This window comes from Pseudophryne corroboree, chromosome 4, assembly GCF_028390025.1.
Source record: "Pseudophryne corroboree isolate aPseCor3 chromosome 4, aPseCor3.hap2, whole genome shotgun sequence".
NCBI classification, from domain to species: Eukaryota; Metazoa; Chordata; class Amphibia; order Anura; family Myobatrachidae; genus Pseudophryne; species Pseudophryne corroboree.
In genome coordinates this window covers 818,523,746-818,550,010 of record NC_086447.1, presented here as the reverse complement: position 1 = coordinate 818,550,010, position 26,265 = coordinate 818,523,746, and the positions used below count along the sequence as shown (strand labels likewise).

The window sequence follows — 26,265 nt, the reverse complement described above, 5'->3', positions numbered from 1 at the left end:
TCCACCATTGGTCTTTCCCAACGGGTTACCAGCATGTGGAAGACTTCCGGATGAAGTCCCCACTCTCCCGGGTGAAGGTCGTGTCTGCTGAGGAAGTCTGCTTCCCAGTTGTCCACTCCCGGGATGAACACTGCTGACAGTGCTATCACATGATTCTCTGCCCAGCGAAGAATCCTTGCAGCTTCTGCCATTGCACTCCTGCTTCTTGTGCCGCCCTGTCTGTTTACATGGGCGACTGCCGTGATGTTGTCCGACTGGATCAACACCGGTTTTCCTTGAAGCAGAGGTTCTGCCTGGCTTAGAGCATTGTAGATTGCTCTTAGTTCCAGAATGTTTATGTGAAGAGACGTTTCCAGGCTCGTCCACACTCCCTGGAAGTTTCTTCCTTGTGTGACTGCTCCCCAGCCTCTCAGGCTGGCGTCCGTGGTCACCAGGATCCAATCCTGTATGCCGAATCTGCGGCCCTCCAATAGATGAGCACTCTGCAACCACCACAGAAGAGATACCCTTGTCCTTGGAGACAGGGTTATCCGCTGGTGCATCTGAAGATGCGACCCTGACCATTTGTCCAACAGATCCCTCTGGAAAATTCGTGCATGGAATCTGCCGAATGGAATTGCTTCGTAAGAAGCCACCATTTTTCCCAGGACTCTTGTGCATTGATGTACAGACACCTTTCCTGGTTTTAGGAGGTTCCTGACAAGCTCGGATAACTCCTTGGCTTTTTCCTCCGGGAGAAAAACCTTTTTCTGAACCGTGTCCAGAATCATCCCTAGGAACAGCAGACGAGTTGTCGGCATTAACTGGGATTTTGGAATATTCAGAATCCAGCCGTGCTGTTTTAGCACTTCTTGAGACAGTGCTAATCCCATCTCTAGCTGTTCTCTGGACCTTGCCCTTATTAGGAGATCGTCCAAGTATGGGATAATTAATACGCCTTTTCTTCGAAGAAGAATCATCATCTCGGCCATTACCTTTGTAAAGACCCGAGGTGCCGTGGACAATCCGAACGGCAGCGTCTGAAACTGATAGTGACAGTTTTGTACAACGAACCTGAGGTACCCCTGGTGTGAGGGGTAAATTGGAACGTGGAGGTACGCATCCTTGATGTCCAAGGACACCATAAAGTCCCCTTCTTCCAGGTTCGCTATCACTGCTCTGAGTGACTCCATTTTGAACTTGAACTTCTTTATGTACAGGTTCAAGGACTTCAGATTTAGAATAGGTCTTACCGAGCCGTCCGGCTTCGGTACCACAAATAGAGTGGAATAATACCCCTTTCCCTGTTGTAGAAGAGGTACCTTGACTATCACCTGCTGAGAGTACAGCTTGTGAATGGCTTCCAAAACCGTCTCCCTTTCGGAGGGGGACGTTGGTAAAGCAGACTTCAGGAAACGGCGAGGCGGATCTGTCTCTAGTTCCAACCTGTACCCCTGAGATATCTGCAGGATCCAGGGATCTACCTGCGAGTGAGCCCACTGCGCGCTGAAATTCTTGAGACGACCGCCCACCGCCCCCGAGTCCGCTTGAGAAGCCCCAGCGTCATGCTGAGGCTTTTGTAGAAGCGGGGGAGGGCTTCTGTTCCTGGGAAGGAGCTGCCTGTTGGTGTCTCTTCCCCCTTCCTCTGCCTCGTGGCAGATATGAATATCCCTTTGCTCTCTTGTTTTTAAAGGAACGAAAGGGCTGCGGTTGAAAAGTCGGTGTCTTTTTCTGTTGGGGAGTAGCTTGAGGTAAAAAGGTGGATTTCCCGGCTGTAGCCGTGGCCACCAAATCTGATAGACCGACTCCAAATAACTCCTCCCCTTTATACGGCAAAACTTCCATATGCCGTTTTGAGTCCGCATCGCCTGACCACTGTCGCGTCCATAAACTTCTTCTGGCCGAAATGGACATAGCACTTACCCGTGATGCCAGTGTGCAGATATCCCTCTGTGCATCACGCATATAAAGAAATGCATCCTTTATTTGCTCTAAAGACAGTAAAACATTGTCCCTATCCAGGGTATCAATATTTTCAATCAGGGACTCTGACCAAGCTACTCCAGCACTGCACATCCAGGCTGTCGCTATAGCTGGTCGTAGTATAACACCTGTATGTGTGTATATACTTTTTTGGATATTTTCCATCCTCCTATCTGCTGGATCTTTAAGTGCGGCCGTCTCAGGAGAGGGTAACGCCACTTGTTTAGATAAGCGTGTGAGCGCCTTGTCCACCCTAGGAGGTGTTTCCCAGCGCGCCCTAACCTCTGGCGGGAAAGGGTATAAAGCCAATAACTTCTTTGAAATTAGCATCTTTTTATCGGGGGCAACCCACGCTTCATCACATACATCATTTAGTTCTTCTGATTCAGGAAAAACTATAGGTAGTTTTTTCACACCCCACATAATACCCTGTTTAGTGGTACCTGTAGTATCAGCTAAATGTAACGCCTCCTTCATTGCCAAAATCATATAACGTGTGGCCCTACTGGAAAATACGGTTGATTCGTCACCGTCGCCACTGGAATCAGTGCCTGTGTCTGGGTCTGTGTCGACCGACTGAGGCAAAGGGCGTTTTACAGCCCCTGACGGTGTTTGAGGCGCCTGGACAGGCACTAACTGATTGTCCGGCCGTCTCATGTCGTCAAACGACTGCTTTAGCGTGTTGACACTATCCCGTAATTCCATAAATAAAGGCATCCATTCTGGTGTCGACCCCCTAGGAGGTGACATCCCCATATTTGGCAATTGCTCCGCCTCCACACCAATATCGTCCTCATACATGTCGACACACACGTACCGACACACAGCAGACACACAGGGAATGCTCTTAACGAAGACAGGACCCCACTAGCCCTTTGGGGAGACAGAGGGAGAGTTTGCCAGCACACACCAAAAGCGCTATATATGACAGGGATAGCCTTATAATAAGTGCTCCCTGTATAGCTGCTTTTATAATATAATTTTTGCCACTATTTTGCCCCCCCTCTCTTGTTTTACCCTGTTTCTGTAGTGCAGTGCAGGGGAGAGACCTGGGAGCCGTCCTGACCAGCGGAGCTGTGTAAGGAAAATGGCGCTGTGTGCTGAGATAGGCCCCGCCCCTTTTTCGGCGGGCTCGTCTCCCGCTCTTTAGTGTATTCTGGCAGGGGTTAAATATCTCCATATAGCCCCCGGAGGCTATATGTGAGGTATTTTTTAGCCAAATACGTTTTCATTTGCCTCCCAGGGCGCTCCCCTCCCAGCGCCCTGCACCCTCAGTGACTGCCGTGTGAAGTGTGCTGAGAGGAAAATGGCGCACAGCTGCAGTGCTGTGCGCTACCTTTAGAAGACTGAGGAGTCTTCTGCCGCCGATTCTGGACCTCTTCATGTTTCAGCATCTGCAAGGGGGCCGGCGGCGAGGCTCCGGTGACCATCCAGGCTGTACCTGTGATCGTCCCTCTGGAGCTGATGTCCAGTAGCCAAGAAGCCAATCCATCCTGCACGCAGGTGAGTTCACTTCTTCTCCCCTAAGTCCCTCGTTGCAGTGATCCTGTTGCCAGCAGGACTCACTGTAAAATAAAAAACCTAAGCTAAACTTTCTCTAAGCAGCTCTTTAGGAGAGCCACCTAGATTGCACCCTTCTAGGCCGGGCACAAAAATCTGAGGCTTGGAGGAGGGTCATAGGGGGAGGAGCCAGTGCACACCACCTGATCGGAAAGCTTTACTTTTTGTGCCCTGTCTCCTGCGGAGCCGCTATTCCCCATGGTCCTTTCAGGAACCCCAGCATCCACTAGGACGATAGAGAAATAAAGGGAACACTAAAATAACATCCTAAATCTGAATGAATTAAATATTCTTATTAAATACAGGCACGTGGAGGCCACACACACTACTGAGCCTCATTTTGACTTGTTTTAAGGACATTACATCAAAGTTGGATCAGCCTGTAGTGTGTTTTTTCACTTTAATTTTGAGGGTGACTCCAAATCCAGACCTCCATGGGTTAATAAATTTGATTTCCATTGATAATTTTTGTGTGATTTTGTTGTCAGCACATTCAACTATGTAAAGAACAAAGTATTTAATAAGAATATTTCATTCACTCAGATCTAGGATGTGTTATTTTAGTGTTCCCTTTATTTTTTTGAGCAGTGTATATGATGCGCACTCCCGTGAGTTGTACACGTCACACATGTTCTGCTCTAAAGTGCAGAACAAAAGATATGCGACAGGCCTGCATGCTCTGGGATGTGGGTGGATTCAGGGTGTGTAGAGTATGTTGGATCCACCTTTCAGGTGTGAATGTAAGAAGTTGTGGTCGAACACCTAAGGGGTCACAGCCATATCCAAATTGGAGAAAGACACTGGCCCTATTGGGGATTACACTTGCGGTCTGGGGGCTAGTGTTTCCTGGCAATGCCCCACCTGTATATTTGTTTTTTTCACCCTCAAATGGTCGATTTAAGCACCTGATCATAGGGTTAAATGTTGCACAAATTTTATGTAACAAGTATAGGGGCAAATTTAACAAGTGGTATTTTTGTCATCACTTGTTCCGAAAGTTAAATTGTGCTCCAGCCAATCAGCTCCTGTTATGGGTTTGAAAAATGAGTTAGTAGATGATTGGCTGAAGGAATATCACTCATTGTTAAATCTGGCCCTATATTCCATGATGGATAAGGCAGATAGTTATCCATCATGCAATTCCATTAGGGAGGCGTCTGGTTCCAAATTTATTCCGCAGTAGGACAATGACCCCAAACATCCAGCAAATGTCATTATGAACTATATTCAGCATAAAGAACAAGGAGCCCTGGGAGTGATGATATGGCTCCCGCAGAGACCTGCTCAACATTGAGTCTGTCTAGGATTACATGAATAGACAGAAGGATTTGAGCAAGCCTACATCCATACAAGATCTGTGGTTAGTTCTCCAAGATGTCTGGAACAAACTCCCTGCAGAGTTCCTGCAAAAACTGTGTACAAGTGTACCTAGAAGAATTGATGATGTTTTGAAGGCAAAGGGTGGTGACACCAAATACGGATTTGATTTCTGTTCCATTCATTCACTTTGCATTTTGTTAATTGATAAAATTAAGACAGATGCCAGTATCCTGATAGCCAGGATACGGGCGGCAAGCACAGCGTGTCCCCTTGTGGCCTCACCACACTTCGGGCCCAGTGGCGCCATTCCCCCTCGGGTGGTGGAGTGGACCACCACCCAAGTGAGGATTCCGACCGCCGGTATTTCATCAGTATCCTGACAGCCGGCAAATTGAATGCCTTCCAGATAAGCTTATCAGAAAGGACTATGGGATGTAATAGCCTGTGAGATGCAGGTTCTGGTGAGGTGTCAGCAGGTCTGGCCTGAATATATTTCACAGAAGTTGCCAACTCTCCACTGCTGTTTCTGTATTGGACTGACTAGGTCCAGTACAATTAGAAAGTGTGACTGATGCTTTTTTTTCATTGTAGGTCAGAATGCCCATCCATTGACACTTTTGGAGTCAAGTACAGCACTACACTTTTTCTCACTTAACTTTACTCCCTTGTCAGCAGAGTGGGCAGTATAGGGTAAAACAGAACCTACTCTTGGCTTCTGTAAAAGGAGGTAAATGTTTACATCTAAGTCTCTGCGATATCCACCACCACTGGGTTCCTAGGCATCCCTCTTCTGAGCCTCTCTTTTATAAAGTTTACCGTTTTCTATATGGACAGCATGGAAGGCTCGCTATAGAAAGAATCTGGTGTAACGTTTTTTTTGTTACTGTTTGGGACAGTTTTATAGAGTGCATACACCTTGGGCATCGTAGACAAATACACTTTTTCTTTAAACAATGTGGTATGAAACCAGACATCCATCCCCTTACCCACAACAGAGTCTCTGCCCCTGTTGACTCACCCTACTTTTACCTGGGAAGCCCATGATCAGCCCTCCCCCCTCCAAAATAATGAAGACAAAACGTTTGGAAGTTCATGTAACAATTTTATTAAATTAAGTGCTGACAAAAAGTTATACAGCCAGCTTTGATGGAAACCGAAAGCAACAGTAGATGAGGCTTCTTTAAAGCAGTTCGTACACAACACAGCTTCTGCAAAGTCTACCGTGTGTTTACCTGCAAGAAAACAAAAGATAAGCATATTATCATATCATGTAGTAGTATTAAAGACTAATGCTAGGTACACGCTGGCTGATATTCAGTTGAACGTTCAATATATCATGGGCGCATCAGCGGGTGCATACACCCGATATGTCTGAACTATGTCTTTCACAAACACTGCTTCTGTGCTGCTTCATAGCCAATGGTTGATATATCAGCACATCGGGCCGTGTGCACCGGTGGTCTGCTGTTAGAGGCCGCTGGTGTCCGACAACTGGACGAACACACGTAAACGCCTGCCCAGTTGTGATGTCACAACACATCGGGCATACGATTGGTGTGTATGGCCTTAACGATAGATACAGTAAGTCTACAGACCAGCCAGAGAGCAGGATCCGTCAGCCTAGTGTATTCTCGGCTTTAGGCATTTAAGCAACAATGTGACATTTTATTTATAGAGAAGTTGTTCACTTTTATAGTATATTCAGGTCAAAGCCCGAAAAGAATGCCAAGTACCAACAATGTATTTTAATTTCAAGGTTCATATCAGTAACATGCAAGTTTTTGTGGTTCTTTGAATTTTAACCTCATAATAAAACTTAAACCGTTTTTAGAGTACGGGTTTTCAGCCATGGTTTCTGAAAGTAATGGAAAACATTCCGAAATTGTACATGCATCTCAGATTTTCCAGTGTGTTAAACCCACGCCACCCCCACGTGTTTTTACATAACATGTTGGTATTACTGTAGTGAATACAATAGTATATTCTTATATAATTAAAAGAATTAGTTTAATACTGACCACATCATCAATCTTCAGGATACTACGAACTGTTTCTGTAGCCAGAGTCAAGCAGCTGATTGACACCAATAGAGGTTGGACGACTAGCTCCTCCAAAATGTTAGAGATTCCACCCTGTAACCAGACACGCATTTAGGATGTTTCAGGCAGCAATACCATCGGTCACGTGTGGTCTGGAAAGCAAAGATACAGAATAACTTACCTTCCGCACATTAATCCCAGCGGTTTTCTCGCCCTGTGCATGACGGTTCCTCAGCTCTGTTACAGTGGATATGGGGTTAAGCCCAGCATTTTCTGCCAGTGTGGAGGGGATAACTTCCATGGCATCTGCAAACGCTCGGATACAATAGGATTCCATGCCACTCAAAGTTCTGGCATACTCGTTCAGACGCAAGGCAAGCTCAATCTCAGGGGCACCTCCTCCGGCAATTAGTGCTCTATAAAATGGAAGAAAATTATTAGACCTTTTACAAGGCCAAATTATCTTAATACAAGGCTTTGTCATTGGATTAAAACAGCGCAAGGTAAAACACCATTTATGTACACTCTTATTATTTAGCATTATGTAATAACGCCATGCACAGCCTTGTGCAGGTGATCCCCAGTTGAAATACTTCCTCTCCGTGTGGTGGACTGCGCCCGTTACTAGACCACCATGTAAGAGAAACCCTGTACCTTTTCTTAACTAAGCAGCGAATTACACAAAGTGCATCATGAATGGAGCGCTCAGCCTCTTCAATCACCAATTTGTTGGAACCACGAACAACTATAGTAACCGTTTTTCCAGGATTGGCACAACCAGTTATCTACATTGGCAAGATAAATATGAAGAAAAATTAGAGTACATAAAACTTAAATCTAAATAAAAATTAAATATAAATAAATAAATGCTAGGACATCACTTACCTTCACAAGTTTCCCAGAACTGCTCAGACTAATTTCTTCAGCCAGTTCAGCTGATGCCAACATGTCTGCGGTAAACTGGTCAACATGGGCCACTGGCTTTGTCCCAATAGTCTATAGGACAGAGTAAAAATACAACCTCAAAATTTGAGGGGTGTTATCCCATCCCTCCTATAACAATCCTACCCACCTGTTCTACAGAGCAGTATTGTATACAGGTGTAACAAGATTAATGCACCATTATTATTTTCTTGTTAGCATTGCTGCATGTCACTAAGCAGTCTCTTTGGAACATCCCTGACTTTTGTCTACACAATGGGGTACATTCAATTGCAGTAGAAAGCTGCCGTCTGTCGGAAAGGGGTTCTGACCTATTCAATACACCCCAGAATTTTCCAACAAGTCAGGAATTCCGACTTGTTGGAAAGCACGTGGAACGGCGGAATAGCCGCCGATCCACATGCTTCTGTTGTAAACGGGGCCAAATCGGACAGGTTTTGGCCCCGTTTCTGACCATCTCAATCCAACTTTAAGAAAAGTCAGATTGAGATGAAGGAGCTGAGAGGAGGAGATGGGGGAAAGCAGCGGCTACAGCGTAGTAGGAGGATGGGGCGCCGTCGCTCACGGCATAATCCACCTTGCTCCAGCAAGCGAGGTCCCGCTGCTGTGAGGTCTGGCGGCAGTGCCCCATCCTCCTGCTACGTTGTGCTGTAGCCGCTGCTCTGCCCCGTCTCCCCCTCTCAGCTCCCTCATCTCAAATCAGACTTATTTTAAAGTCAGATTGAGATGGTCAGGAATGGCCAAATCCTGTCGGATTTCGAAGTTCATTGACTAGCCCCCTTGTCGGCTCCATTCCGACAAATGCATGTCGGAATGGATCCGACTTTAACTGAATATACCCCAATGACATCTTATCCCCCCCTCCTTAGCCATTATGACATGCGGAGTGCTTTGTCTGCCCGACTGGCAGCTATATTCTTATCACTTCAAATTACTTGTAGAGTTTAGCTGCCACCCACTATCCCAGAGGTTCTCAAAAGTGGTCCTTAAGGCACCCCAATGGTCCAGGTTTTTTTTTTTGTTTTTGTTTTTTTTAGGTATATCCATGGCTCAGCACAGATGGTTAAATCAAATTGACTGAGGGTGCTAATTAAGTCACCTGCGGCCAAGCATGGATAAACTTAAAACCTAGGCATTTGGAGTGCCTTGAGGACCATGTTTGAGAACCTCTGCAGTATCCAATTACGTCCCACAACTAGCCCAGAGGCTGCACTTAGTACAGATTTCTGCTGGTTCCTTCTGAGGCGCGAGCAGAAATCTCTGATAAGTAGGGCTTCAGGGATAGTCCTGACCAGACAGCTGCATTGCGATTGGCACTTTACCCGAGAACTGCCCTTATCACGGATAATCCCAGGGCATTATTTTGGGAAGTAATGGAATACCTCCCGGACACTTAGCCTGGGAGACACATTCCCGCAAATAAATCATCCCCTTACGGTCTATATAATGCATGCTTTACTAGTACTCTTATCTAGCTATTTAAAGAAGCAAACAAAACAATCTATATAGGCCTTCGCTGCAATAAGAATGTATTTAAAAAATAAATAAAAAAAAAAAGTGATCACCACCTGTAAAAGAAAACTACATGCAAATAGTGAATGATAAAGATGATCAAATAACTAAAAGCCAATTTTTACCTTACATATGAATTCAATGTCTTCTCGCTCTATATCCTTAATGACCATTATCTTCATTTTATTCAGGAAGTGTAAGGCAAGATCACTAAGCGCATCCCTGACACCAACAAGAAAATCACATCAGACTAATTCCAACAGAACAAACACCCATTAACAAAGTAATGATACTGTAAGTGTGAGAGGACAGCACTGTAAAGAGACTGCACCATAAAATGTCCTCTGTAGGGAGAATTAGGCACTAAACCTATATACAGTATACACAATCCCCTTGCACAAACTTATGTTTGCTCCATTATATATGATTTTTAGGTCCTTTTAAGAGGTCACCACCCATGAAGGCATATCTACTGCCAATAAAAGTAGAAAGATTTAATCATCTAAAGCAAAACAACACTCCTTTTGTGGATAGACCATAACAAAATAGAAATTAGATGCCCCACTGACAAAGTAATATACATATGGTTTCCAGAAGCAATTTTGCTGTAATCTATTTTAAGGTGAGCTTCTATTTAATCCATCTTGAAAACCCAATAGGTTCATGTAGAAGGAAAGCAAGTTAAAATGCCAACATAAATAAAGAGGGTGATGCAGCTGTACTACGATTGGTATACTACCAAGGGCGTAACCTCTTGTGCTAACATAATGCAAGTTATCTAGGAAGTAAACACTGCTCGTTCTTACTTGCACCCCATAGAGGTGTCAGCACAAAGGGCATGGTTATCCTCTCACAATTATCTGCAGTAAATGAAGCTTCATGTTTAATTGAATCTCCTCCCAAATGTTACCAATGGCATGCTTCAGGCAGCACCACATGGATGTTTTAGGTTGGCCAATGCTTTCCAAAGTATAAATTGCAGTATTATGGAAAGACTGCGATCGCCAGTGCAGCTTTCTCCACATACACATGTCCTAGGACACCCACAGTACTTAGGTTTAAAAAACAAACAAAAAACAACAACGAAAGAACCCCCCCCCCCCCTCAAAAACAAAGCGGGTACCGAGAGGAAAACAACTCAAGTTCCTACTATACTATACTGTAGGGGGGGGGGGGGGGGGGGGGGGGGGGGTTATACCTTAAAATGGACTTCTGAATGAGGAGCACATTACAGCCAGCCTTCTTAATCTGTTTCACAAGGTTGAGGATGTAGGTTCTCTCTTCTCTTAAGACTCTGTCCATCTGTGCATAATCTGACACGACTATTTGATTGTCCATCTGGGAGAGAAAAGGGTTACAATTCTAACTTGTGCCTGGAAAATTACAATTACACATGGCTACATAAAATATACCCCAAATGGTAACATGCCCCCGCCAAAGACTGTCAGGAAAAAAAAAAAAGACATAAATGACCAGGTACATTATTATGCCATTTGACAATACACGTTTAATCTCTGTGCACGCGGCTCCCTCAAGGCACAAATCTAAACTGGGTCTTGTGAGGTGTAGAGGGGGAGGAGCCAGTTACAATTCAGAGGAAATTTAAAGTGCCAGGCTCCTGTCAACCACCCAGCTATACCCCAATGTATATACTCCAGTGTCCCCTACTGGTTGAAGGAGAAAGTCTCATTAATATTTTAAAGCTCAACAACTAAATGCCATGTCACCTATAGAAAAGTACAAGTACAGCCTTTTAAGACGCGTTAGATACTCACGTCTGTTTTTGGGGAAGATAAACAGAACTGAATCAGACCAATCTTTGCTTTCTCTACCCGAGATACGCCAGTGTTAGACAATTTCTGTGTCAGCACGAGGCCATCAACCAGCTCACAGTCATCGATGGTGCCGCTGTATGGAGGAACAAGACCTATTAACAAGTCTTCTCGCATAATCATCTATGACAGCGCACAGTAGATTAGTGTGAAATATTTTTATACTTAAAAGTATAAGCTCGACCTAAGCATATATTTAAATCTTAATATATTTGAAATAATAAAAGTTATGGAAGACAGCAAGACATTGCCTGTTGCATAGAGAAATAAATGCTACAAATACATTAAAGAAAGGCAATAGAATGGGGAAATAGCCTCACAACAACTAGTTTATTACTGGGAAGACCTATGTTATTGAGTATATTTTCAAAACAGAAATTTCTTACCCAAGTTTTTTGACAATTTTAATGTCCCGAAGATCAACACTACTGGCAGTCAATGGATCAATTACTTTCATTACTGCATCTACACTCATTGGTGCAAGCAGGCTGGAGTACTGAGACACCACCTTAAGAAAACAAGCAGAAAATGTGATGCCACTTGTCTTGTAATCAATTATTAGCATCAACTTTCTAATTTAAAACAAGGAAAAAAAAAAAACGTCATACAAACTCTCCAATGAGTATCATATCCAAACAAGTTATTTGCCTCACGTTTTAAACTGAAATGAGCTTTAGCAATTAAAGCTGTGTCCTAGCAAAATGCTAATTACACTGGAAAATGAAAACTGTCCAGTATTTGTGGGCTACATACAAAAGCAGACCGTATTTACTCTGCATGCATAGGCTATTTTTGAACCCTTTGCAATATGCTTTCTCTAGGTGCAGAGTTTTTCCTTTTTGCTTTGCTGCATCAGCCCCACTATTAATTAGATCAAAGGTTCTCAAACTCGGTCCTCAGGACCCCACACGGTGCATGTTTTGCAGGTCTCCTCACAGAATGACAAGTGAAATAATTAACTCCACCTGCGGACCTTTAAAAATGTGTCAGTGAGTAATTAATTCACCTGTGCACCTGCTGGGTTACCTGCAAAACATGCACTGTGTGGGGTCCTGAGGACCAAGTTTGAGAACCTATGAACTAGATTAATGTGATTGGGCATCACACTGCCATGTGACTAGGCATATTATTTTTTAAAGTCAATAGCTTTTTATTGGATTTTTTAAATTTTTACAAATTTAACAGAAAATAAAAACACAAACAGAAAACATTAACAGACATTCAGCTGCACATATTTGAAAGATACAACGGATCACGTAAATGTAGATTTCTGTCTAAATCAGAGAACTGCAGAACACTGGTGACAGAGCAACATAACATCTATAGAATATCACATCATATTAACACATAACAGGAACGCCAGAGCGTATATTCTCATATGTAATGATCCAAAGTACGCATGTAGCAATAGAACATGAACCGCATAGGAAATCAGTACACCATACATAACAGCACAGAAAAAATTACATAGAGAAATTAAATTAAATAAGTATACAAAACGGAACATAAACACGGCTGGCTACGGGCTACCCACCGCACAAATCTTTCGCAAAAGACCCAATCAACACTTGTCCAAGTATCTCTAAGGCTCGACATTACCTATCCGTGAAATAGCGAGAGTTCAACCATTTTCCCCAAACGGTAAGAAACTTTTTCTCTGCATTCCTGGCTAAAAACACAAATTTCTCATACGCAACAGATTAATTAACCAGAGAGATCCAGGATATGAGGATCGAGGCTTCATTAGCCAGCCAAAGTCTGGCTATGCAAACCTTGGCCAGGGCAGATAAGTTTACAACATAGCGTCTACTGGGTGGATCTAGAACCTCCTCATCTATAAATCGCTAGTTCACACGTCACAGGTCTAAGTATAGGAGAAGGATTACCTTACTGCAGCATGCATGACCTCTTTCCAAAATGCCGACACCATGGGACATATCCAGAGCATATGCCAAAAGTATGCTCCCAGACTTCCACACTTAGGGAATTTCGAGCTATGGAATCCCCCAATATGCGACAGCCTCAGCAGGGTCATATATACCCTATGTAGTATGAATAATTGTATTTGCTGGTAGCTGACGGAGGAAGTTGAAAGCCAAGGAGACCCCAGAGCACCCTCCCATATGTCATCCGATAATGGACCTAAATCAGATTCCCACTTAGTCTTAAAAGAGGCAAGGGATTCCATATGATGTACCTGGAGTATACGGCCATATTTTTTAGAAACTAAGTGTCCCGATACCAACGTTTGCAATCGTAGTTTAACCGGGGAGTCAGCAAGAGTTGGAGGACCATTAGGGAATTGGGCAGCAACAGCGTGTCTTAATTGAAGGAAGCGAAAAAAGAACACCGATGGGACATTAAACTCCTGTTGAAGTTGCTGAAAAGGATTTAAACACCCCGCCAGTGTCCCAAAGAGAATACTCCCCATGTCCCCCAGACCTCCCTGACTTGAAGCGGAGATAACTCATTCAGTCCATATTTATCTAGCGGTGTGTCAGGGTCAATACTATGCCCTTGCAGTACAGAGTGCACCAATTTCCAAATAATAGACTGTTTTACAAGGGGCACTGTGGACATTTTCACAAAGAAGCAGTCGCAGTGGGGAACCACCTGGATATTCCCGTAGTACCAACTGCGAGTGCAAAGCCGAGTTTTCAAGGTCATTAACCCATTCCCAAAGATGTGCCAGTTGTGCTGCATAGTAATGAAATTGAGAAGAGCTAATCCACCCAAAACTTTCGTTCTGGTCACAGTGTCAAGTTTCAATCGTGCCCGCTTACTAGCCCATATCAATGAGGAAAGCAAACCATCTATCTGTTTAAAGACTTTTTGAGGGACGTAAACAGGGGATTGCTGTAGAACATATAGGAGTTTGGGCTGAAAAACCATTTTTATCATATTAACCCTCCCTGTTACAGTTAAGGGTAATTTCCCCCATATCCTCACTCAGCTGCGAAGATAAGCTATTTGTGACTGGGCATATTTACAGAAGTCTTTAAAAACTATAAATAAGCTTGCAGTTAAAAATCACAATTTTATGTTCAAGCTTTAGTACACTCCCAAGAGCTATATATGAGGCTAAACATGTACCATGCGGGCAGTGGGTAAGAGAATTACCTAGCATATGTGCATATAGTAGAATACACGCAAAACTTATATTCGATGTCGTACAACATATATTTGTCACTTTTGGACACATGGAACATTGGCTAATCAAATAATGAAAACCCTAGGTAAGGCTACCCAAGCTACAGACCGCTTCATATATTAGAAATGATAATATGTACCTTGGAGTTTAGTGATGTTGTTGCACTGTTTAATAGTGTTTCTTGGTCGCTTAATTCGACAGGCTGGGCCATATTGCTCAGAACTTCTATTCCTTTCTCTGAAGCCAGCTGGAATGACTCGGAAATGGTAGTGGGGTGTATACCTATAATGGGATGAGGGGGGGGGGGGGGGGAGAAACCATAATGAACCATTTACTTACACAATCATGGCTCATGTAACATTCTGCAGTGCTTTACAAACAATGAGTGGAATTCAATTGTTTTGTGCGTTTTTTTACGCATTTTAGCTCACCACCCCTTGGGGTGCAAGCTGAAATGCAGACGACGGCAGCCATTGCGCCCGATCAGAACTACAATTGAATAGCTTCGTTGGGCACCATCTAGTGGCTGCCGGTGGACAAAGCATTTGAATTCAGCCCATTGTATGGAATTTCTTCCATATTCCTGATGGCTGAAACCAATGGGATTTACGTGTAACTGGTAACTTTACCTTTCTGCAACAGCCTAGAACAAGCATCTAAGAGAGCTCCTGCAATAACCACAACAGATGTTGTGCCATCTCCAGCTTCAATATCTTGGGCCTTGGATAATTCAACCAACTGCAAACATAAGCAAAGCAAAAGAATTTGTTAGAAAGTAAAGTTGTCTGGCAGAACCAATAGAGAGAACGCTCACACCAGCCGGCTAAAAACTGCACTATTTAAATGGGGGAGACAAGTGAAGTCCCACAAATCAAGGAGGAAGATGTAATGCCATCACAACATCCTTCTCTGCCTTATATTGGAGACATACGTATGGCTGTACGATGTGCATGACCAACATTAGGCAAAGTTTGCACACTACAGGTGTCCATGTCAGCCTCTTACTTCCTACATGCTTTATGTTCTCAGGAGTCCTGAACCGTCAGTTTACAATAGAAGTTAGCGTCAAAACAAGGGTGGAGAGCTAGACAGATCTGTTAGGATTCTGGTCCCGCACCATTTACTTTTATAGCTATCTAGCCACATTGGAGGAGATTTGGTAAAATCGCACTCAGCCCAAGCTGTCTGTTAGACTCACCAGTCCAATATCACAACACATATGCCATTCATGTTATTCTCACATGGTTTTAAGATAGGTACACACCTTCCAATAGTGCGACCTAGCAAAAATAGGATTTTGGTACTTACCAGGTAAATCCTTTTCTTTGAATCCATAGGGGGCACTGGAGTACTCTTGGGATATGGACGGCTTCCGTAGGAAACAGCACTGAATATTTAAATTTAGCACACTCCACCCCTCCATATCCCCGAGTACCTCAAGTGTTTTTTACTGAGCCGAACAGGAACTATAGAGAGGTTGACAATGGAGTATTACATATAACATAACGGACAACAACGAAGTTGACACATAACGTTACTGACAACTAAACAGTTGACACCATAACCAGCACTTGATAATTTGAACCAGTCGGTGAGAGTGTGTTACCATAAGATCCTCAGAACTTACCACAAACCAGGTAAAACTGCTCTGGGTGGGCGTCCAGTGCCCCCTATGGATTCAAAGAAAAGGATTTACCTGGTAAGTACCAAAATCCTATTTTCTTTTTCATCCACTAGGGGTCACTGGAGTACTCTTGGGACGTACCAAAGCTTCCCCGTGGGCGGGAGAGCTGTTTGGCACCTGTAACACTAGGCGGCCAAAGCTAGATGCTGATGCCGCAAACGTATCAAACTTGTAAAAGCGCACAAACGTGTGCACTGAAGACCATGTAGCCGCACGGCAAAGCTGCGTCGTAGAAGCTCCCCGACCAGCTGCCCATGAAGTTCCCACAGAACGTGTGGAATGAGCTGTTACTGATGTAGGCGGCTGTAACCTAGCATGAAGGTAAGCCTGACGTATGGTCAGTTTTATCCATCTGGATAAGGTTTGTTTAGACGCTGGCCAACCCATCTTGGCAGCATCATAGAGAACAAACAACGTATCCGTCTTACGAACTGAAGACGTTCGGGATACATAAACGTAGTGTTCACTCTAAGCTTCTTTCGTAGGGCGCTGCGCCCTGCCCCTCTTTTGAGTGACAGAATGCGCCCTGCCCGTTTGCGCCCGCCCTGCTGCCCTGCTAAGGGCCGTCTTCTCCCCCCGCCGCGCTGTCACTTCTCCTACCGTGTGATCACAAAATACGCGCTATATCCAATCGCCGCCGGCAGCGCCTCCTCATCCAATTGCCGCCGGCAGCACCCCCTCATCCAATCACCGCCAGTGCCTCCTCATCCAATCACCGCCGGCAGCGCCGCCTCATCCAATCGCCGCCAGCGGCTTATCATCCAATCGGTGCCGGCAGCGTCTCCCCATCCAGTTGCAGTGTCTCGCTATCGAAGCCCGCCTGAGACGTCCCTCCCTCCTCCCTGCCCGCCAGCATGCTGCTCCAGGGACTGACTACACTACTTGTTGCTGGTGGGAGGTCGCTTGGAAAATAGCGGAGACGCTGGAACGGGTTAGGTTCTCTGCTTCCGCCCTCCGGAACCTACTGACAGCGGGTAACATTGTTGTAACTAAAGGTACGGCAGGGCTGGGAGACTGTTCTGGTAGATACTGTATGTCACTTGTGAGCAACGCGCCCCCTCACCCAATGCATGTATTGCAGAGCTTCACCATCTTGTAGGCATGTCTCTGGCTACATGCGGCTGTACTCCATGGGGACAAAGTTAAACTTGTAAGCAACTAACGGAGGGGGGGTGGTGGCGTAATTCGGCTAATGATAGAAATGGCCGCGGGCTGGGGCAGTGCCCATTATTTACTTCACCCATGCCACCACACTGCCCAACATAAACACACCCAATACCCCCACAGTGGACAACATACACCCACACGGTGCCCAGCATATGCACACCACCACAGTGCCCAGCATACACACCCCACAGTGCCTATAACACCCTCCATACCCACCCAGTGCTCATTATACACCCACAGTGCCCAGCATATGTACACCACCACAGTGCCCAGCATACACACCCCACAGTGCCCATAACACCCTCCATACCCACCCAGTGCTCATTATACACCCACAGTGCCCAGCATATGTACACCACCACAGTGCCCAGCATACACACCCCACAGTGCCCATAACACCCTCCATACCCACCCAGTGCTCATTATACACCCACAGTGCCCAGCATATGTACACCCCCACGGTGCCTATAACACCCTTCATACCCATACTGTGCTTATTCTACACCCTTCATGCCCACACAGTGCCCAGCATATGTACACTCCCACATTGCCAGCATACACACCCCACAGTGCCCCATAACACCCTCCATACCCACATAATGCTCATTATACACCCCCCCTCTCCCATACACACAGTGCCAAGTATACATACAATCCTATGTCCACACATAGTGCCCAGCATACACACATCTCAGAGAGGAGCTGATCTTAAAAGGTAATTGGGGAGTGGGTATCCTGGGTACTAATACCTCCATACCCCTAACACTGCCTACAGTACTACCTGCTCCTAATCCCCTTGCCCCCCAGCACTGTCCCAACTGCTATCTCTCCCTTGTGCAGTGTGCCTCAGTGCTCTCTCCAATATGCGCAATATGTATAACGTGCTCTACCTGGCGCAGTGTGTATAGGAGGTTCTACCTGTGGCAATGTGTATAAGCGGCACTATTGTGTGGTATAATGTTATTTAGTACTATTATGTGGTCACGCCCCTTCCCCACGAAACAACGCCCCTAAAAAAAAAATTCCGGCGCGCACTATCCATGCTTTCACATATAGGAATGGGAGCACCAAGCGTTATAGTATGTACCTATTTTTGCCCTTCTAACTTAAAAATGTGCCCTCACGAATGAAAAATGTGCCCTCACGAATGAAAAATGTGCCCTCCCCGTGATCAGCACCCTGCCCTAAAAAAATCCTAGAGTGAACACTATAAACACGTAATGCGCGTACCACATCCAGAGTTCCAGAATGTGCTGTCAACACAGGAACTACTATTGGTTGATTGATGTGAAAAGATGACACTACCTTTGGTAAGAAAGCGGGATTCGTCCGAAGTTCCGCTCTGTCATCATGAAACACCAAATACGGTGGCTTGCATGACAAGGCACCCAAATCTGAAACACGGCTTGCCGAAGCGAAGGCTAGAAGAAAAATTGTTTTCCAAGTGAGAAACTTTATATCCACTTGCTGTAAGGGTTCAAAATATGAAGACTGTAAGAAATCTAAACCCAGATTCAAGTCCCATGGCGCTGTAGGTGGAATGAATGGAGGCTGTACTCTGAGGACACCCTGCAGAAAATTGTGTACCGATGGCAACAGAGCCAATCGTCTTTGAAAATAAATTGACAACGCAGATACCTGCACCTTTAGTGTAGATAAACGCAGTCCTCCATCTAACCCCGTTTGTAGAAATAACAGAAGACGGGATAACTTGAAAGATGATGTCGGAAACTTACGAGTTTCACACCAACCTATATAGGCACGCCAAATTCTGTAATAATGAGCTGCCGTAACTGGCTTCCTAGCTCGTAACATGGTTGGTATAACCGATTCTGGAATGCCCTCTCTTCTTAAGAGGGCGGTCTCAACAGCCACCCCGTCAAACGCAGCCGCGCTAAATCAGGGTAAAGGAACGGACCCTGTTGTAACAAGTCCGGACGTAGAGGGAGCGGCCAAGGTTCGTCTGCGAGTAGTCCGCGGAGATCCGAGAACCAAGCTCTTTGAGGCCAATGAGGTGCCACTAGTATGACTGTGACAGACTCTCTTTTGATCCGTTTTAGCACCAGAGGGAGTAACGGAAACGGTGGAAACAGATACACAAGACTGTACGGCCACGCGACGGTGAGATCATCCACCGCCACTACCTTTGGATCTCTCGTTCTGGACACATACTGGAGCGTTTGGTGATTGTGTCGAGACGCCATCAGGTCCACCTGAGGATAACCCCACCGCTGAACCAACATGTGAAACACTTCTGGATTTAATGTCCATTCTCCTGGATGAAAATCCCGACGACTGAGATAATCCGCTTCCCAGTTGTCCACTCCCGGAATGAACACTGCCGACAATATCACCTGGTGGTATTCCGCCCAATTGAGGATTCGAGCTACTTCCCGCATTGCCATGCGGCTTCTCGTTCCTCCTTGTTTGTTGATGTATGCGACCGCCGTCGCATTGTCTGACTGCACCTGGACAGTGTGAGACCGAAGCATGTGCACGGCTTGTCGTAGCGCATTGTAAATTGCGCGGAGTTCCAGGACATTTATAGACAGCAATCTTTCGTGATCCGCCCAGAGACCCTGGAGCTGACAATTTTGAACTACAGCTCCCCAACCTCTGAGACTGGCGTCCGTCGTTAGAATTATCCAATTCCAGCCGCCGAACAGTCTCCCTGCGGTTAGATTGTGTTCCTTGAGCCACCAGAGCAGAGACACCCTTGCCGACAACCTCACCCTGTGGTGAATCTGCAGATGCGAGCCCGACCACTGTGCGAGCACATCCAGTTGAAATGGACGCGAGTGAAATCTTCCGAACTGAAGCGCTTCGAAAGCTGCCACCATTGTGCCTAAGAGGCGAATGCACAAATGTACCGACACTGTGCGTGGCTTGAGCACTAATTGTACCAGATGTCGTAGAATCTGTACTTTCTGTTGTGGTAGGTAAATTCTTTGATTGACCGTATCGAAAATCATACCTAGGAATTGAAGGCGTTGAGACGGAATTAGATGTGATTTCTTGAAGTTGACAATCCAACCGTGGTGAACCAGTACATTGTACGTTAGCAGCGCATGTTGGAGAAGTATGTGTTGAGACGGGGCTTTGATGAGCAGATCGTCTAAATACGGAACTATTGTCACTCCCAGGGATCTGAGATGAGCTATCATCACAGACATCACTTTGGTGAACACCCGAGGCGCGGACGATAGGCCAAACGGTAGAGCCTGAAACTGGTAATGGTTTTGGCGTATTGCAAACAGCAAGAATCTCTGATGAGGCTGCCAAATCGGAATGTGTAAGTACGCATCCTTGAGATCTAGCGCAATCATGAATTCCTTTGGCTCTAAACCCGCAATCACGGAACGCAGAGATTCCATCTTGAATCTGTAGTAAGTTACGTACCGATTGAGACCCTTTAAGTTCAATATTGGTCTGACTGAGCCATCCGGCTTCGGTACCACAAACAGACTGGAATAATAACCCTGACCCTGTTGATGTACAGGGACCGGAATCAAAACTGCTGAATCCAGTAGGGACTGAATGGCAATTTGCAGAACCGCCCTCTTGTCGTCCGACAGAGGCAATCCTGTCTTGAAAAACCGCAGTGGCGGAAGACAGTCGAACTCTATTTTGTAACCTTTTAACACAAAATTGCGGATCCACCCATCCGCGGATGTCTGGAACCACGCCAACTGGAACGTCTGAAGGCGTGCTCCCACAATCGGAGAACCGAGATGGGCTGGTAGCCCGTCATGCCACTGGCTTGTCGGTAACCTTAGCGTCCTGACGACTTGTGTTGGTTTGTTGGAAACCACGTCCACCAGGCGTGGCTGTTCCTCTGCCACGTCCTCGAAAGGACTGAGGTCTAAAGGATTTGAACGAAGGTCCAGAGTACCTCCTTCTTGGTACCGGTGGAGGCAATGTTAAGAAAACCGACTTTCCTCCCGTAGCCTCAGCAATCCATGTGTCCAATTCAGGACCAAACAACTTCTTGCCATCGTAAGGTAACGTCTCTATACCTCGTTTGACCTCTGCCTCCGCTTGCCAAGCACGCAGCCAGAGTGCTCGTCGTGCCGTAACTAGCGACGATGAAATACGAGAAGTGAGCTGACAGACGTCAGTAGAAGCTGTACAGAGATACTCTGCAGCCTCACACATTTGATCAACAAGAAGTATAAGGTGTTCGTCATGTAAGGCAGACTTAAGTTCTGTTATCCATACTATGAGCGCCTTAGTGACCCAGATACCAACCAAGCCAGGTCTCAGCAGCACTCCTGCTGCTACATACATGGACTTTAGCATAGTTTCTATTTTGCGGTCTGAAGGGTCTTTAAGCGTAGTAGCCGCTGGCACTGGTATGGTTAATTTCTTTGTAAGCTTCGACACTGACGAATCAACTATTGGTGGATTCTCCCATGTACAGGTCACCGAGTCTGGAAACGGGTAACTAGACTTAAATCTGCGAGGTATAGAAAACCGTTTATCTGGAGTCTGTCGTGTTTCTACTAACATCTGATTAAGAGACTCCGACACAGGAAAACTTATTGGAGTTCTTTGTCGTTTAGTAAATACGACCTGATCATTTGTGAGAGGCTCCTCAGTTTCTGTAAACTTCAGAGACTGACGCACCGCTCTGATGAGATTATCAATGCCGGAACTGTTAAAATCCTCACTATCTGACTCCACTTCGCCCTCCTCACCCTCATCTTGTGCCGTGAGGTCTGGCATGGAATCGTCAGAATGCAACATAGCAGAAACGGGTAAATCATAAGACATATGAAATTTATCCCGTCTACCCAAAATGGATTTGGACCTTTCGCAAGGCTGAGAGACCTCCGGTAGTTCTGGCGGTCTCACCCTAGACTCGGCTCTTGCCGTTTCCCGCTCCTGTCGAGCGGCGGTCAATTCTGATTGCAACCCAGCCAGTACATTGGCTAGCACTTCCCAAGGTGGGTTCGGGGAGGAAACTGGCTTAAAAACCGGAGCCGAAATTGTATTCTGAACCGAATCCACAAAACATACTGTACATGTGGTAGATCCATCCGGTAACACACTGCTACAGACTTTGCAATTATGCTTTTTAGTTTTTGCTGGTGCCTTACTCATTATGGCGACAGACAATACACAAAAAAAAAAAAAAAAACAGACACTTGCACAACTCAGTAAAATAGTACGAAGGTGATAGATAATAAGATTTTACTTACCGATAAATCTATTTCTCGTAGTCCGTAGTGGATGCTGGGGACTCCGTCAGGACCATGGGGATTAGCGGCTCCGCAGGAGACAGGGCACAAAAATAAAGCTTTAGGATCAGGTGGTGTGCACTGGCTCCTCCCCCTATGACCCTCCTCCAAGCCTCAGTTAGGATACTGTGCCCGGACGAGCGTACACAATAAGGAAGGATTTTGAATCCCGGGTAAGACTCATACCAGCCACACCAATCATACCGTACAACTTGTGATCTGAACCCAGTTAACAGTATGACAACGTAGGAGCCTCTGAACAGACGGCTCACAACAAGAACAACCCGATTTTTTTGTAACAATAACTATGTACAAGTATTGCAGACAATCCGCACTTGGGATGGGCGCCCAGCATCCACTACGGACTACGAGAAATAGATTTATCGGTAAGTAAAATCTTATTTTCTCTAAACGTCCTAGTGGATGCTGGGGACTCCGTCAGGACCATGGGGATTATACCAAAGCTCCCAAACGGGCGGGAGAGTGCGGATGACTCTGCAGCACCGAATGAGAGAACTCCAGGTCCTCTTTAGCCAGGGTATCAAATTTGTAGAATTTTACAAACGTGTTCTCCCCCGACCACGTAGCTGCTCGGCAGAGTTGTAATGCCGAGACCCCTCGGGCAGCCGCCCAGGATGAGCCCACCTTCCTTGTGGAATGGGCCTTGACAGATTTAGGCTGTGGCAGGCCTGCCACAGAATGTGCAAGTTGAATTGTGCTACAAATCCAACGAGCAATCGTCTGCTTAGAAGCAGGAGCACCCAGCTTGTTGGGTGCATACAGTATAAACAGCGAGTCAGATTTTCTGACTCCAGCCGTCCTTGAAATATATATTTTCAATGCCCTGACAACGTCCAGCAACTTGGAATCCTCCAAATCGCTAGTAGCCGCAGGCACCACAATAGGCTGGTTCAGGTGAAACGCTGACACCACCTTAGGCAGAAAATGAGGACGCGTCCGCAGTTCTGCCCTGTCCGAATGGAAAATCAGATATGGGCTTTTATACGATAAAGCCGCCAATTCTGACACTCTCCTGGCTGAAGCCAGGGCCAGTAGCATGGTTACTTTCCTTGTAAGATATTTCAAATCCGCCGATTTGAGTGGCTCAAACCAATGGGATTTGAGAAAATCCAAAACTACATTAAGGTCCCACGGAGCCACTGGGGGCACAATCGGGGGCTGTATATGTAGTACTCCTTTTACAAAAGTCTGGACTTCAGGAACTGAAGCCAATTCTTTCTGGAAGAAAATCGACAGGGCTGAAATTTGAACCTTAATGGACCCCAACTTGAGGCCCATCGACAATCCTGTTTGCAGGAAATGTAGGAATCGACCCAATTGAAATTCCTCCGTGGGGGCCTTCCTGGCCTCGCACCACGCAACATATTTTCTCCAAATGCGGTGATAATGTTGTGCAGTCACCTCCTTCCTGGCTTTAACCAGTGTAGGGATGACCTCTTCCGGAATGCCTTTTTCCCTTAGAATTCGGCGTTCAACCGCCACGCCGTCAAACGCAGCCGCGGTAAGTCTTGGAATAGACACGGTCCCTGCTGAATCAGGTCCCGTCTTAGAGGTAGAGGCCACGGATTTTCCGTGAGCATCTCCTGAAGTTCCGGGTACCAAGTTCTTCTTGGCCAATCCGGAGCCACGAGTATCGTTCTTACTCCTCTTTGCCGTATAATTCTCAGTACTTTGGGTATGAGAGGCAGAGGAGGAAACACATACACTGACTGGAACACCCACGGTGTTACCAGAGCGTCCACAGCTATTGCCTGAGGGTCTCTTGACCTGGCGCAATACCTGTCCAGTTTTTTGTTGAGGCGAGACGCCATCATATCCACCTTTGGTTTTTCCCAACGGTTCACAATCATGTGGAAGACTTCTGGATGAAGTCCCCACTCTCCCGGGTGTAGATCGTGTCTGCTGAGGAAGTCTGCTTCCCAGTTGTCCACTCCCGGAATGAACACTGCTGACAGTGCTATCCACATGATCTTCCGCCCAGCGAAGAATCCTTGCGGCTTCTGCCATTGCTCTCCTGCTTCTTGTGCCGCCCTGTCTGTTTACGTGGGCGACTGCCGTGATGTTGTCCGACTGGATCAACACCGGCCGACCCTGAAGCAGGGGTTTTGCCAGGCTTAGAGCATTGTAAATCGCTCTTAGCTCCAGTATATTTATGTGAAGAGACATCTCCAGGTTTGACCATACTCCCTGGAAGTTTCTTCCCTGTGTGACCGCTCCCCAGCCTCTCAGACTGGCATCCGTGGTCACCAGGACCCAGTCCTGTATGCCGAATCTGCGGCCTTGTAACAGATGAGCACTCTGTAACCACCACAGAAGAGACACCCTTGTCCGTGGCGATAAGGTTATCCGCTGATGCATCTGCAGATGCGATCCGGACCATTTGTCCAGCAGATCCCACTGAAAAGTTCGTGCGTGGAATCTGCCGAATGGGATTGCTTCGTAAGAAGCCACCATCTTTCCCAGGACTCTTGTGCATTGATGCACAGACACTTTTCCTGGTTTTAGGAGGTTCCTGACAAGTTCGGATAACTCCCTGGCTTTCTCCTCCGAAGAAACACCTTTTTCTGAACCGTGTCCAGAATCATTCCCAGGAACAGCAGACGTGTTGTCGGGGTCAACTGAGATTTTGGGAAATTCAGAATCCACCCGTGTTGTTGCAGCACTACTTGGGTTAGTGCTACTCCGTCCTCCAGCTGTTCTCTGGACCTTGCCCTTATCAGGAGATCGTCCAAGTAAGGGATAATTAATACGCCTTTTCTTCGTAGAAGAAACATCATTTCGGCCATTACCTTGGTAAAGACCCGAGGTGCCGTGGACAATCCAAACGGCAGCGTCTGAAACTGATAATGACAGTTTTGCACCACGAACCTGAGGTACCCTTGATGTGAAGGGCAAATTGGGACATGCAGGTAAGCATCCTTGATGTCCAGGGACACCATAAAGTCCCCTTCTTCCAGATTCGCTATCACTGCTCTGAGTGACTCCATCTTGAACTTGAATTTTTGTATGTACAGGTTCAAAGATTTCAGATTTAGAATAGGTCTTACCGAGCCGCCCGGCTTCGGTACCACAAATAGTGTGGAATAATACCCCTTTCCCTGTTGTAGGAGGGGTACCTTGACTATCACCTGCTGAGAATACAGCTTGTGAATGGCTTCCAATACCGTCGCCCTGTCTGAGGGAGACGTTGGCAGAGCAGACTTTAGGAACCGGCGAGGGGGAGACTTCTCGAATTCCAACCTGTAACCCTGAGATATTATCTGCAGGATCCAGGGGTCCACCTGTGAGCAAGCCCACTGCGCGCTGAAATTCTTGAGTCGACCCCCCACCGTTTCTGAGTCCGCTTGTAAAGCCCCAGCGTCATGCTGAGGGCTTTGCAGAACCCGCGGAGGGCTTCTGTTCCTGGGAAGGAGCTGCTTGCTGCCCTCTCTTACCCTTTCCTCTGCCTCGGGGCAGATATGACTGTCCTTTTGCCCGCTTGTTCTTATAGGACCGAAAGGACTGCGGCTGAAAAGACGGTGTCTTTTTCTGTTGGGAGGGGGTCTGAGGTAAAAAGGTGGATTTCCCGGCCGTTGCCGTGGCCACCAGATCCGATAGACCGACGCCAAATAATTCCTCCCCTTTATACGGCAATACTTCCATATGCCGTTTGGAATCCGCATCACCTGACCACTGTCGTGTCCATAAACAACTTCTGGCAGATATGGACATCGCACTTACTCTCGATGCCAGAGTGCAAATATCCCTCTGAGCATCTCGCATATAAAGAAAAGCATCCTTTAATTGCTCTAAAGTCTGTAAAATACTGTCCCTATCCAGGGTATCAATATTTTCA

At 46.1% G+C, this 26,265-nt stretch overlaps 1 protein-coding gene across 1 annotated transcript in view; it reads right to left on the bottom strand.

The window, feature by feature from the left end:
• Positions 1 to 5,923: 5,923 nt before the first annotated feature.
• CCT4 (chaperonin containing TCP1 subunit 4) overlaps positions 5,924 to 26,265 on the bottom strand; it is a 55,087-nt gene continuing 34,745 nt past the window's right edge. The window contains exons 4-14 of the mRNA XM_063918486.1: positions 14,948 to 15,056; positions 14,458 to 14,600; positions 11,554 to 11,675; positions 11,111 to 11,243; positions 10,534 to 10,673; positions 9,461 to 9,557; positions 7,767 to 7,877; positions 7,536 to 7,666; positions 7,063 to 7,297; positions 6,861 to 6,974; positions 5,924 to 6,074 (exon numbers count right to left, since the gene is read on the bottom strand). Of these exons, the coding sequence (XP_063774556.1) occupies positions 6,060 to 6,074; positions 6,861 to 6,974; positions 7,063 to 7,297; positions 7,536 to 7,666; positions 7,767 to 7,877; positions 9,461 to 9,557; positions 10,534 to 10,673; positions 11,111 to 11,243; positions 11,554 to 11,675; positions 14,458 to 14,600; positions 14,948 to 15,056 (1,350 nt within the window). The 3' untranslated portion in view covers positions 5,924 to 6,059. The remainder of the gene's footprint in view (positions 6,075 to 6,860; positions 6,975 to 7,062; positions 7,298 to 7,535; positions 7,667 to 7,766; positions 7,878 to 9,460; positions 9,558 to 10,533; positions 10,674 to 11,110; positions 11,244 to 11,553; positions 11,676 to 14,457; positions 14,601 to 14,947; positions 15,057 to 26,265) is intronic.